Source organism: Bicyclus anynana, chromosome 18, assembly GCF_947172395.1.
Source record: "Bicyclus anynana chromosome 18, ilBicAnyn1.1, whole genome shotgun sequence".
Classification (NCBI taxonomy): domain Eukaryota; kingdom Metazoa; phylum Arthropoda; class Insecta; order Lepidoptera; family Nymphalidae; genus Bicyclus; species Bicyclus anynana.
In genome coordinates, this window is record NC_069100.1 from 4,897,087 (window position 1) to 4,911,636 (window position 14,550).

Consider the following 14,550-nt stretch of genomic DNA (forward strand, 5'->3'; position numbering starts at 1 on the left):
TATGTTCAGACCTTAAGTGACGGCGTATAGCATATTGTATAGAACTAGAGGACTCCTTAATCCGGCACTGTCGCAAAATCTGTTTTAGCGGACGTCTACCTCTACTAAATTTTATCATAGTACGTCAAGCGATTTTCCAGATATCGTGAAGACCTTTCGCTTTTACATTAATACATTTAGATTTATAAGATACTAGCGGACGCCCGCGACTTCGTCCGCGTGAAAGTCGTTGTAAACTTTCAACTACCCCTATCCTACCCTACCTTAACCTACCTCTACCCTTCCCCTACCCTACCCTATCCCAACCCTACCCCTACCCTACCCCTACCCTACCCTACCCCTACCTTAACCCTACCCTACCCTACCCCTGCCCTACACCTACCCTACACTACCCCTACCTTACCCCTACCCTACCCTACCCTACCCCTACCCTACTCATTAGGGCTGCACTTCTTTATTGTGATGAATAAAATAAATAAAGAATAATATAAGTGATGAGTGTTATAAACATAAGAGTAGACAAATATAATTAGAAAGCTCGAAACTGCTAAGCTATCGGGAGTTACACGTGTTATTGTGAGTCAACCATAAAAGATAGACCTATATATGCTGTTATGTTTTTATAGATAATTTTAAGGAGAACATTTCCGTCATATATGATTTCTATGTAGCTTTAACCATTAAGGCTGTATACGCGACGGAAGCTTAAAAAATTGAGTAACTTCTCCCGTTTTCTCAACATTTCTCTTCACTGCTATGCTGCTATTGATCGTAGCGTGATGAAAAGTATACTATAACCTGCCCAGGAGTATGTAGAATAATTGTACCAAGTTTCGTTAAAATCCGTCCAGTAGTTTTTGTTTCTATTAAGAACATACAGACAGACAGACAGACAGACAGACAGACAAAAATTTTACTGATTGCATTTTTGGCATCAGTATCGATCACTAATCACCCCCTGATAGTTATTTTGGAAATATATTTCATGTACAGAATTGACCTCTCTACAGATTTATTATAAGTATAGATATCAGCGACGCACGTAACATACACTCGACAAGTTATTAAGTGTTGTGAATGCACGGAGATGTTGGCGTACCTCTTTATGGTCATTGAAATATCGCATACGAGATGCTTAAAACGTACACATATGCCCTGCGTCCTAAGATATTCAGGAGTTCTGCGTTCTCTGTAATATATCTAACTTCATAACAGCGCGCAGCAGTACGCAAAACGCAAAATTTGCGTAGAACTTGGAACGTTAGAACGCTTTCTGTGTTCCTCTAGCTTTAGACGGCACGCACGATTAGCAACTGCTAATAAAGAACCACTCATTAAAATAGTTAACCGCTAATACAGAGCTTTCTTACGTAATGCAAAGGATTAGCTTGGCTGTCCAGCGCGGAAATGCCGCCAGTATTCTTGCCGCCATTCCACATGGGCATTATTTGTATAGTTATTAGAACAAGTTCGTTTAAGTGCCTCTAGGTGTCTGTTGTTATCTAGGTGGTCCTGCCTTTGATGGAGAAATACTTCTCTACGCATCGTAACTATTTCATCGCGGTGGCAACAGCTACGAATAACATCGGCGCCGCGAGTTTAAAGGAGAAGGAAATGGTTGCAGCGCTATTCTGCAAGCTGGCTAGTTTGTTGCGATCTAGGTAATAAAACTTATAGTAGTACATAATCTTTACTCTTTTTTTCTGTAAAAATATTAGGATAAAAACCCTGGCTATTCCAGACATTTCGCTGTACCATACCACTGTAGTAATTTTAATTTGTAAATCAAGAAGCACTTTTCAAGCTTGGGAAATGTTGTGGTTTATCTTTTCACTTTATGTGAAGGAACTTTCAATAGATGGGGTGATAATGTGTGAGGAGCAATTTCAATTACTGACCTTACCTATTATTTACAATTAGGGGACGCCTGCAACCGTTCGCGTTATATTCTGCTTATCGTAAATTCCGCAGAAACCAGTTTTTCAACAACAATCCAAATTCACTTCCAAATTGTGTAGGATCAATATCTCTTGAGGCTGCTCCGAAGTCAGAGTGAAACTTACGAAGTAAGGTGAAGTTTTCGCTAGAATTCGCAGCATTTTTGCAGATTATAGCAAAATATTCCCTACATTTAATTGGTACATTATCACAGCAACATATTACACCACCCTTTAATCGCTCATAATTGACACCACCGTTAAAAATCTCTTCTTTCTCCAGACTAGCAGCCTTCGGTCCAGACGTCCGCATCACAGTCCGCTGTCTCCAAGTGCTGGTCAAAGGCATCGACGCGAAGTCCCTGGTGAAGAACTGCCCGGAGTTCATCCGGACATCAATGCTGACGTTCTTCAACAACGTGGCAGATGACCTCGGTCACACCATTATGAACTTGCAGGACGTAAGTTGATATCAGATTACGATTACGAAGATACTAAATTATGTTTCTGGCAACTTATTGGAATTTACTCCTAATATATAAACATAAAAACATAAATCATCACGCGTCATTCCCTTTTTTCCTTATGCTACCACCTTGGAAATCACCCTAGCTTCCATTTTTATCAATAATTTCATACAAAATCGTCAGCTTAGGGTACTCTTAACCCAAAGCTAGCAAACGCTTGAAAAATTAAAAAATGTAACAGATCTGATCGATAGCTTGACCACGTTACCGGTTGTTGACGAAATTTATTTCCATATACTTGCAAGACTGGCTTTATTGTAAAGGTCCTTGATCCGAGGAAACATATCGTGCTTCGGTTTAAAGCTATGTTTTCTAAACAAATTACAGTTATTTGTGATGGATGCAGGTATTGTACCTAGAGCATTTTTCTTGCGTTTATGATTTGAAAGGTTGCTTAGTTTTAGCAGATAATTTCTTTTCGAGATCAGATTAGAGATATATATACGTCATCTTGTAGTAAAAAGATAGAATCTCCACTAAAATGAATATTTTACGTACAAGTTGTAGACTCACTGTTGTTTTGTGAACTGTTTGTTTTTTGAACAGTGAGCCGCTATTCTAAGAAAAATCAGAAAGTCCATAGATTAATACCATTTCTTTAATCTATTGTAAGCGCTACTTACTCCAATGTTTTTTTTTAAAATATTTTAGGGGAAATACGCGCATCTTCGCGGGACGCATCTGAAGACGTCCACGTCACTGGGCTACATCAACGGCGTCATATTGCCCGTACTCACCGCCATGTTCGACCACTTGGCCAACTGCGAGTATGGCGCGGATCTGTTGCGTAAGTTAAAATTAACTTCGGTTTTAGTTCGATGCTTAATGCTAACGCTAACTTAAACCCGCGACTACGTTTAACTTTTAAAGGAAAACTATTTTGTCATACATGATTTTTGCGAAACTTTAACTGTTTACGCAGCGCACGCAGCCTAAGTTTTCAATAAGAAAAAAAATTTGAAACATTCTTCATTGGTGCTCCGCTCCTATTGGTTTTAGCATTATAATATATAGCCTATAGCCTTAATTCTTATAGGCAGAATAAAAACAATTCAGTCGGGAGCATATAATATATTATAATCCTTGTAATTAAGGTCTATACCGGTAGACCTTCTCACATCGATAAGACGCTGCGGACCGGAATTCATTGATGACTTTGTCGTTGCAGTAACTGCTTGGCTTGTAGCAGGCCTCACGTACGCCGTACTCTATGGCGTTCAGGCATCGTCTTTCAAACAAATAATGACACTCGTCGATATTACGTCGGGAAAAATAACGCGATTGATTTGCGTTTATTGAATTTGTGTTTTTGGATAGTGCCTAAAACATATACAATAACAAAATTAAACGTAATACATATTAACATGTTGGGTACCTAAATGCGGTTATTTGAATTATTTAATTACACAAAACACGGTCTATACTAAAGCATAATTCGACGTGGAATATATCTCATTTCATACCAAATTTATTTTAAATTATATTTAAAATAATTTGGGAAATTATTGTTATTTTTATGTAAAATGTTATTCTAAAGACCAAAACGACGAGTAGCTACGAGTATAACTGATTGGTTTAAGCTTTTTAATCTAATTTTTTGACATTAATTTAGGAACAAATAATGAAAATATTTCAAAGCGATCTTTTGCTCCTTTTTTTAAACCACTTTTAGAAATGAAACGTTTCTAATTTTTAGCAAGAATATCGAACGACAATAGCAAAGCGAATATTTGATGTGAAGCTATTTTAATCAGCTACTCGTACCTTATAATTTGTTTCTTTAAAACAATCATTTAAATTTCCTCCTCTTAAAGCTCCCATAAGTCTGCCTTCTGTAAAAAAGAGTAACCATTTTTCTTCTTTTGTACTTTCTTGTGCTACATTAAGATAAGATTTTTTTAAATAAAAGGACCGCTGGAACGACGCCGTCTTGATATATTTCAAAAACTGAGATTGCATTTATATTTTTGAACGGTATACTTAGACCTTGTCTGTCCTTTGTTCTTCATCAGATATATCATGTATACATAGACTATAAGTTTTATACTTATATACTATAGCTGACCCGGAAAACGTTGTTTCGCCTCGTATAAGGATATAAACAATAGATGTCGGCGATTCTCAAACCGATATGCACTCAATATTTAAAAAAATATCGGTTCAGCCGTTTCGAAGTAGTTCGGTAACAAAAACCGCGACACGATATTTTTATATATTAGATCATACATATATAATCGTGATAGCTCTGCCTTTGATTCGGAGGGCGTTGGTATAAATCTGGTCCGGGAAACGTCCAACTTTTGAGTTATGTGCATTTTAAGAAATTATTTATTAAATTGAGTAAACCGGCCTACCTAAGAATTTTCTTAATTCTCTACGTGCGTGAAGTCTGCCAATTCCTATTGGAACAGCGTGGTGGACTATCAGCCTAACCCCTCTCATTCTGAGAAGAGACTCGTACGCAATAGTTGTTAGTGACGATACATACTTAAGGAAAAACTAGATGTCTACCTTGTAACATTCTTAAAGTACTCAGTGCGCAAGTTGTTGAATTATTTTCTGACTTTTGTTCAAGTCTGAAGGGTACCCCGTACTCAATTTTGCAACCAATTTTTGTATACCGTTTGAATCTCCTTTTCAATTTTCTATTACATGCGTAGCGTGATTTGCATACGTCAAAATAAACAGTATAAGTTGCCTAAAAATACTACAAAATTTAAATACAAATGTTATAAAGGAATTCAACATAATTCACGTAACTTAAGAAGAAGAAATACTTTATTGCACACAAAAAATACAATTATAAATTAAAACAATAAAAAGATAAACTAAACTTAGCATGCAAAGGCGGCCTTATTACTAAAAGTAATCTCTTAGTAACTTATTATGAGTCTTGATTTTATAGATAGCCTAAGGCTTCCTGTACAAGACGCCGGACCTGCACCGGGCATGCACTGTACCCGCACCGCTGCCGAATTTTTTGACGTCAAATTCTAAACATTTTGTTCTTGCCACTGTGTGTATAGAAATATTTAATTTGGTTTTTTCTTAATACTTATACATTGTTGATCAGGTATACTAGTGTGACAAAACAGACGTATGTATGCTCGATAATGCTGTTAGCTGTAATCTGTTATCTGCTGCTGCAAATAGAATTTGACGTTAAAACATTGCTGCAGCGGTGCGGTTGCGGCGTCACACACGAAGCCCAAGGGTCGGTTTCACCACCCTCTGTTAAGTGTCGGTTAAGTTACCCACAAGTTTTGTTCTCCTCTACACTATTATATAGTAGATGAAATACAGTAGAACCCGCTCAAGACGATCACGCTTAAAACGATTTCTCGCATAATGTGTCGCCAGTCCCTACAACTTGAGACATGTGTTTATACATTTCATAATGCTTAATACGATTCGTCATCCCGTTTAATACGACTACGTGTCACACGCGTGTAATTCCAAATGCGGCAAATAAATTACAACAAAGAGATCAAGGCATCATAAAGGACCTTAAACAAGGTTGCAGGACAGTAATACATGATATCTTTAAGAACTGAAAGACCCTGGACATGATGCGATTCTAAACTGAAAATTTCGAAGACGCACTGAAAGTTAAAATTTAATTGAAAATTTCGTAATTGCTAATGCATCGAAATCTTTTGCATACTAAAATAAGTGATTAGTTTAAGTAGTCTTTACACAAAATATACAAATTTTTATAGTATGTATGTGTACATTAGTCGTTATATTTTTTACTATCCCCCACCCATATCTCGTATTATACGCTTTCCCGGCTAAGACGCGTTTTTAGTTGGGTCCCTGCGAAATCGTATTAAACAGGTTCTATGCTGTATTTGTTAATAGAAAGAAGGAAATGTTCGTTGTGTAGTCCACAACAAACCCTTACAGTTTCGGTACTCTAAAACAAAACAGTAATTAGATATAATTCTTACCCGGTAGCAGTTATTCAGGGTAACTTTTCGACAGCGTCTGTGCCGCTCAATTGGTGTCATGTCTAAATTATTTTGCGGGACACCGACGTGTTTGTTTGGAGTGTCACCTAGGATCACTATGATCAGTGTACGATTTTGTCCGTCGTTTTGTGTACTTTTGCCGTTGATGTCAGACTCCATACTATGTCGTGATTCCTGTCTAATAGAATTTAATGGAAATTTTTTTCCAGGCTTACCTATATCTACTCGTAATTAAGTAGGTATGTTTTAGTTTATATGAATGAATTACTTAATAAAATACTGGTAACCAAGATCAAAAAGTAACTCACGCTACTCTTTTAAGAACATTCATCAAAGCCCTCTAAAAATACTGTACCAAAACGAGTCACTTTACCTTGAATCGTCTCCATAAATTAACTGTTTATGCTCATTGCATTGCACGATATTGCAATGTATCTAAAAAATAAAATGACTTATAAACTGTATATTACCGTTAACCGTTATGTACTCATTGTTCTATCATCATACAGCTAATGTGTTTGTTTTGGTCTCGACATATCCAAGTAGTTAAGGCATCAGAAACTACAAATAGTGTAAAGCAATTTGATGAGTGGCACAACTTTCAAATACACGTCTTTTCTTCTAAATAACATTATGTTTGTATTCTTCTCCTTCCATAAAAAACTTTAAAAGATTCCCAGCCCATTGTTGATAAATAATTTATTAAATTATCAGTTTCAGACTTACCAAAAGATATGAAAAATATATAAGAAACAAACACTGAAACATGTAAAACGACATTTAAAACCAAATCTTAGGTATATTCGTTTATTTAAATTTGAATCCAATTTAATTCTAATATTTTAAATTTAAATTGCATAGAGCGTTTTTGCAGCAGGGAGAGATGACCCAATGAAAAAAATAATCGCTATGTACCTACATAACTAAAACTTAATTCCATTTAAGACGAGAACGTTAATATTACTTCGAATTACGTTTCTCAGAATGAGAAATGAATTTCTCTGAATAAGAAATGAGAATTTTATTATTGATTGTATTTTTAAATGTTTTATACGAGAGTTGACGATTCATTGGGATGTGATAAAATAAATCAATTTTTCCGCATTATGAAAGACTGTGCTAAAAAACTAATAGGTACCTAAACACAAGCTTGCTGCATACGTAACGTGACAAGCCGAAGGCCGTTCCCATGGAAATATAGGGATAAAATATACCTATGATACTCACAAACCATGGCTTTCTGTCGATAAAAGAATTTTCAAAATCGGTTCAGTATATCCAGACAGTACACCCTATATTAGTATAGAAGCGAATCTCCGTCATGTAGGTACCTATACAATGAAAAGCTTAAACCGTATAAATATCTGCTCTCTTCTTCATTTAGTGAACCTTAAAAACTTTTCTAAACTATATCGGGGATACATTTGACTCAAACAATATACAGATCTACATAACTTTATTAATGAAATGAACTAAATCCCATTTTACATTATCATTCACTACTACTTTCACTTTCTGATTTTATAATTTGATACTTTCGCCTGCATTCATCCCTACAGACTTTGTTGAAAACTCTCTTCCTTTTGCCAGCGCAATGATATTCTTCGCAGCATCCATTCAGTGCGTGACGGCAAGCTTTGAGGCACTTTGCTCGTGATAGTCTTTGGCATTCTTTATCGGATGATCTTTCACGTAAGACGTTTGTAAAATAGTTAACTGGTGTTTCGTTTCGTAAGGTAATAAACCTCCCTCCCACCCTCCTTCCTTCTTCCCTTAAGGGTACCTTAAATATTTTGTTTACTTGTTATATTTAATGTCACAGAGAATTAGTATTAGGTATTTGGAGAAAATACAATTAAAACATTATTAAGCTTCTACAGAGATTTCTTTGAGTGATTCGTGACGAATGAGAATCTTATAAAAGTAGAATATTAATTAGAATGCTAATGATGGCTTACCTTATAATCTGGTATCATGTAAGGTATACACGCATCAAGATATCCTTCTCTCGTGGCATCTACAAATTTACTCTCTGAAATGATGAAATTGGACATTACTTTCATGATAAATCTACAAAACTTATTCTTATGGTGCTTACCTCTAAATTTTACAAAATGCTTCAGGTGTGTAGCATTATTACTGTTACGACCTTTACTGTAGTCAAACTCTTGAATACAAGCCATTTTAGACTTGTTTTTGAAGCAGTTCTTGAATTTTGATTGGCACTTGAATCTTGCCTTACATACGTTTTTGTTAACGGCGAGTAATGCCTGGAAAAATCGTATAAATTTCCTACATAATTTAAATGATTAGTGTGTATATATCAGTTCATATAGTCTATCCTGTTATTGTATCTGACAAATATGATTAAAGGATGAATTTTAAGAATTAGTTTTTAATCAACTTGATACACTTTTAACTTTTACCATATAGCACTTTCGGATAGCAAGTTTTATACAAGCGTCTTCATAAGTATCTCTTAAAATGGATTTTTTGTTTCTTTCTAGGTTTTCCGTGTCAGAGTTGTTTATGGTTTCAATACTCAAACCGTCTCTCGCAATAGTTTCCTTCTGAAATTTGAGAGTATTATTATGCGTTTAAAGTAAAAATCAAATTAGATAATTGCATTGAAATTTTACCTTTTTATTACTACCACCTATTACGATAATTTTATAATGATCTTTAGGAAGTTTAATGAATTCTGAATTCTGGCTTTCAGTGTAAGTTATGTAGTCTGAATCATCTATTATTTCTTCGTCACTAAATTTTTCATTATTATTATTTTCAATCTTTTTGAGTAGCACTATTGTGCCTTTTAGTTCAATATCTTGTGGGGTTTTGTTAACTTTTCTTGCAGAATTTATAATTTCCAAAAATTTGTTTTTTATTTGGCTAGGAACTATATTTCTTGCTAAGTATACATTACCATACAATTCCTCATTTTTTTCATTATTCTCTACAAAAACACAGTTTTTCTGTAAAATTACAATATTATAAATTTAATATTTTAATTTGAATCACGAATATCTAATTTAGTCAATCAATAACTTACCATAAATGTTAAGACTATTAATGACAAAGAGTTTAATTTGTAAATCCACATTTAAATTAAGAAATTCGTTCTCAAAATTAAATTATTTTTCTAACGCACGACGTGTACCTACTGTATTGGTATTAAAATTAATAAACATTTTTTCATTATTCTGTTAGATTTAACTAGTAGGTATATGAACGAAAACCTATTAAAAATAGCTTGCTAATTTACAAAGTTTAATATTTACCTATATGGATTGATTTAATACAAGTACAGAAAAAAATCATAAAAATAATACCAAACTCCAACTCAGTTATTATTTTGTTAAATTAAATTGACTTGATTGATATCATAAGTAATATACTACTGATGCGTAATATTTATGAATTCTAAGGATTGCTTACAATCATTTTTGATAAAGAAATAAAAGTTGTAGGTTTCTAAAAACTGTAACTTTCTTTGTATTTATGTTAGTCATATTTTGTAAATTACAACATGTTGTAGTTCAATTTCATGTGAATATATTATGATTGAGAGAGTACAAATATTCCTTTAGCATTGTGTTATTATTCGGAGTCGTCACTATCACTGTCATCATCACTTTCATTATTAGATTCAGATTCAGACGATTTAACTAAATCTCTATTTATTCTCGTATATGCTTTCTTGCACTGACTTTTACATTCTAATTTTACAGCTTTCTTTTTTCTCTTTTCACATGTTAGCACTTTGCACGTCTCCACTAGGGCATAGTTACAGGCATTTACGCACTTTTTTGTTGACTGAGACTGACATTTTTTTTCGTATTTATCTCTGATTCTTAAAATGGAATCTTGTGGTGTCTCATTACGTAAAGATATGAAATGCTCAAAAAGCTGAAATAAATAAATTATTTACTTAATTACAACGTAAATGATCCACCATTTTATCATGTTCTGAGACGTTGTTCAGTTAAGTTCTCTATAGTTTTCATTTTATATTTACCTTATTTTCAGAAAGAACTTCAATATTGTATAGATCATCTGTATTTTTCGATTTCTCTGAAATCAAAATGGTATTGACTGTAAATAATAATTAAATTTAGTGTAAAATATAGTACATTGTAAATCGTTTGTACATCTCCTAAATTTACCCTTTTTTAGTTTCCTTAACTCTAGCGGAGTGATAGTATAACTCTTGGTTTCATTTTTGTTCTCGGGTTCTCCATATGTGAATTCTTTGATACATCCGTTTTTAGAGTGTTGTAAAAAATCAGATTTGAAGTTTGATTTGCATTTGAACCGTCTTTTGCATATGTTTTTGTTCACATTTTGCAGAGCCTGAAATGTTTATTTAAACACGGCGGAAAAATGTGTTAAAGGTTGTAACAAAATTATAAAGGATGTAGTCAAGATGATGATAATGATTCAAAAACAGTTATTAAATATAGCCGACAATTTGCTAAGAATTAAGATAAACTTATTAATAATACAAGATCAAATATTTTTAAGCTAATGAAAAAACCTCCAAATACTAAATAGTTTGTCTGCTATTAGCTAACTTACTTTTTTACATTTCTTTACGGGCATTTGTAAACACGTGTTCCCATATTCACTTCGCAATGTTTCTTTTATGAAGTCAGATGTTAACAAACTTTTCTTTAAATTTGATTGAAATTCTTGAAATCTTTTCTGATAACTGCTTTCCTGGAAGAATATTTTTAACTGTGTAAATTAAGTGGAATCCTCTAAAATATCTATAATTTTAACTAACTTACTTTGTCATTGTTCGTTAATATTAAAACTGTTATCTTTTTATTGTTTGTATTCATGGTGTTATTGTTTTTGAAAAATCTTTGTACTCTGTCTTTTATTATATTTAAAGGTTCATTACGATTTGTATTTGAAGAAAAAAAATAGGGATGGAGAACTCTTTTTATTCTTCTGCCGGTGTTTCTTATTACTCTCGATGGGATACCAAAAATATTCCTTTTATTATTATTGTTTGGAAATGCACTTTGAATGCTAAATCTGGTCTTTTCACCAAATAGGTTCTTTTTTATTGATTTATTTGTATAACTTTGTTTTTCACGTGATTGTTGTTCTTTTCCACTAACTTCGTCCGGTACATCTATAATTATCCGTTCAACTTCATCAGTTTCTGTAATTTCTGATGAACTGTCTTTAAATTTAGATTTGTTTTTAACTGAACTTGTATACAGCATGTTATCGTTCTTTTCAAAATTTTTAGAATCGTGTTTATTTTTTTTAAAGTGCAATTTATTAGAAATTCCCGTGTTAAATACTTGTTTACTGGCAACTTCATTCATTTTAATATCGCTGGGGCGTTGTTTGACTAACTCGATATTTGTATTAACTTTGTCGATTTCCCCGGACGTGTCTGTAGAGTCATTTTCAACTGAGTTACTTGCGTATATTATTGCAGTGCCCATGTAGGGACTTTTGGTAGTTGTATAATTTTTGTACGCCCTTTCTTTTATATTACTTTGGCTCACCGTCAAACTTTGATACGACTGGTCGGCTTCATTTGATAAGGAATCACTTATTACAAGATCTTCGGATTGATAGATTTTTTGAAGACTTTTGTAACTTTTTAAAAGATTTTGTAATATTTTGTTAGCTATTGTTATATTATTGATAACATCGGTGAGAGCTTCCTCTTTTTTATGTTTATTATTTGTTGCATCGGAATTACAAATTACCTGCAAAACATAACTTGTTGAAACTTTTGTACAAATAAGTAGTTTAATTATATGACTCGGTAGAATATACATATTTTACCAGAACAATAAAAATAACAATCACTCGGCTGATGTACTGGTAAAACAACATTTGTGTTTTCATTTTGAAGTAAGAGCTATAAAATAAATCGATAAGAACGTGTGGCCGTGCATTTTCTAATAAAGTTGTTTTGAAATGCTAAGTCTTAGGCTGTTGAGCTTCGATTAACTTGGATAGATGTTTCATTTTTCTTTTTAACGATTTATTGTCCTCTGCTGCCGAGGAGCCTGCTTTAAAGATTCTATAGCTTAAGATTAATCCCAGAGATAATCTTAGGCATGGCAGTCTCCCACTTTAAGCTATCCAATTTTGTAGTTAGGCATTTGATTTGTTAACTTACTATGTACAATTATAATAAGTAGCAGTTTTTTTCATACTCCTTTTTTTACAGAGTTGAAAGTATGTACTTCCAACTTAGGTGGGGTAACTTAAGTTGTAAATTGAACTAATTGTGTTTATTCAATGAAAAGTCTTAAATATGATTTTTTTACCGTTGTCGCTGAAAATCTATCAGGGTACTATTTACTTATCTATGTAATATATAAAAGCAAAAAGTCTCTCATCTCTCATCACACACAGACAAGGTTGAAATTTGTCAGGGAGGTAGTTCATAGTCAGTAGGTAGATGTTAGCTAAGAACGAATTTTGTGAGAGGATCTGATTAAGGAAGTCTATGGGCGGACGAAGTCGTGGGCGTCTGCTGGTCTTAACATAAATATAATATGTACTTTGTTTGACGGCCTCCGTGGCGCAGTGGTATGCGCGGTGGATTTACAAAACGGAGGTCCTGGGTTCGATCCCCAGCTGGGCAGATTGAGATTTTCTTAATTTGGCCAGGTCTGGCTGGTGGGAGGCTTTGGCCGTGGCTAGTTACCACCCTACCGGCAAAGACGTACCGCCAAGCGATTTAGCGTTCCGGTACGATGCCGTGTAGAAACCGAAAGGGGTGTGGATTTTCATCCTCCTCCTAACAAGTTAGCCCGCTTCCATCTTAGACTGCATCATCACTTACCATCAGGTGACATTGTAGTCAAGGGCTAACTTGCAAAGAATAAAAAAAAACAGAGAAACGAAACAATTGAGTGTGAATAGCTAGAAAATTGTATTACCGGAAGATCCTCAAACCTAAAAGACAACATAAATAAGTAGCTAATTCTTTAGCGGACTCATTGAATTGAGTTTATCTTATCTTGATTTTTTTTATTAGAATTGCGAATAATAAATGTTCGCTGTTGGTAACACTAACAGCACACCTGTGTATTGAATTGTGTTAAATTTTGGTTTTAATGCATTGTCCTTTAATTCGTTACAGTGGATGAAATTCAGGTGGCCTCATACAAGATGTTGGGATCTCTGTTCACGCTAGGAACCGATGCCAGCCTCACGCACGACAGGAAGTATCTGAAGACGGAAATTGAAAGAAACAAACCTGCTTTGGTAAGATTTTAATTCATCTTCATTATTATTAGTCTATTTTGACTGATGACTTTATGATAATTATTAATTAATAATTTTGTCGAACACTGCGTTTGGTTAAGGTTTAGTGTTAACATGACGTCATGAAACAGTTAAAAGCATGGCCGACAGCGTTACAATATTATTAGAACGTGGTATGTTTTACCCGATGGATGGGCAACCAGTTCGAAACTTAACACGAGATCAACTTGAACCAATTCAGAAATCAAATATTACTAAACTTTTTTTATTGAGGAAAAACACAATAAGGTTCTTTAGCTAACTTATCTTTATAACTATACACATCTTGCCCACCTGAAATGGTGGCAAGAATACTGGCAGACAGGCTGAAAAAATGAGTCAGCCCTTCTGTCACCAGTCGAGGCAACTAGCCGCGGTGAAATGATTCGGAGAATTTATTTGGCATCTTGATCTCAGTTGAAAATAAGGTGACGTTTATAAAGTAATATATAATCGCTTTAAATGTTTGCAAAACCTTGGTATGTACGTATTGAGTATGTATGTTTTTATATCTTAGTTTTACTATCATCAGGGTTCGTGTTTGGGCGCTTTCAGTTCCACATTCCCCGTCGCCTTCTTTGAGCCTCACCTCAACAAACACAACCAATTCTCTCTACTGAACCGTATCGCAGACCATTCCTTGGAAGCAAAAGGTATGTTTAACACGCTTACGTATGTGGAAGTTGATGATCAAACCGATCCAAAGTAAAATTATAGAATATTAGAAACCTATAACAGAACATCATTTGGAAGGACTCATTTACACGTACGTATGACAAAGGGTCATTTGGCATTGCTCATACTCATAACACAATTCAAAAATTT

At 34.1% G+C, this 14,550-nt stretch overlaps 1 protein-coding gene and 1 long non-coding RNA gene across 19 annotated transcripts in view; one reads left to right on the forward strand and one right to left on the reverse strand.

The window, feature by feature from the left end:
• The window catches only part of LOC112049806 (ryanodine receptor), a 143,918-nt gene that overhangs the window by 94,754 nt on the left and 34,614 nt on the right, over nucleotides 1-14,550 (forward strand). For all 18 annotated transcript variants that reach the window (XM_052887104.1, XM_052887089.1, XM_052887090.1 and 15 more), the window contains 5 exons: nucleotides 1,507-1,661; nucleotides 2,221-2,398; nucleotides 3,116-3,251; nucleotides 13,562-13,686; nucleotides 14,258-14,378. In XM_052887104.1, the coding sequence (XP_052743064.1) occupies nucleotides 1,507-1,661; nucleotides 2,221-2,398; nucleotides 3,116-3,251; nucleotides 13,562-13,686; nucleotides 14,258-14,378 (715 nt within the window). The remainder of the gene's footprint in view (nucleotides 1-1,506; nucleotides 1,662-2,220; nucleotides 2,399-3,115; nucleotides 3,252-13,561; nucleotides 13,687-14,257; nucleotides 14,379-14,550) is intronic.
• On the reverse strand, nucleotides 7,763-9,405 carry LOC112049797 (uncharacterized). The gene is made up of 3 exons (XR_008251680.1): nucleotides 9,075-9,405; nucleotides 8,394-9,005; nucleotides 7,763-8,218 (listed from the first exon to the last, which is right to left on the reverse strand). It is a non-coding gene; the product is annotated as an uncharacterized LOC112049797 (long non-coding RNA).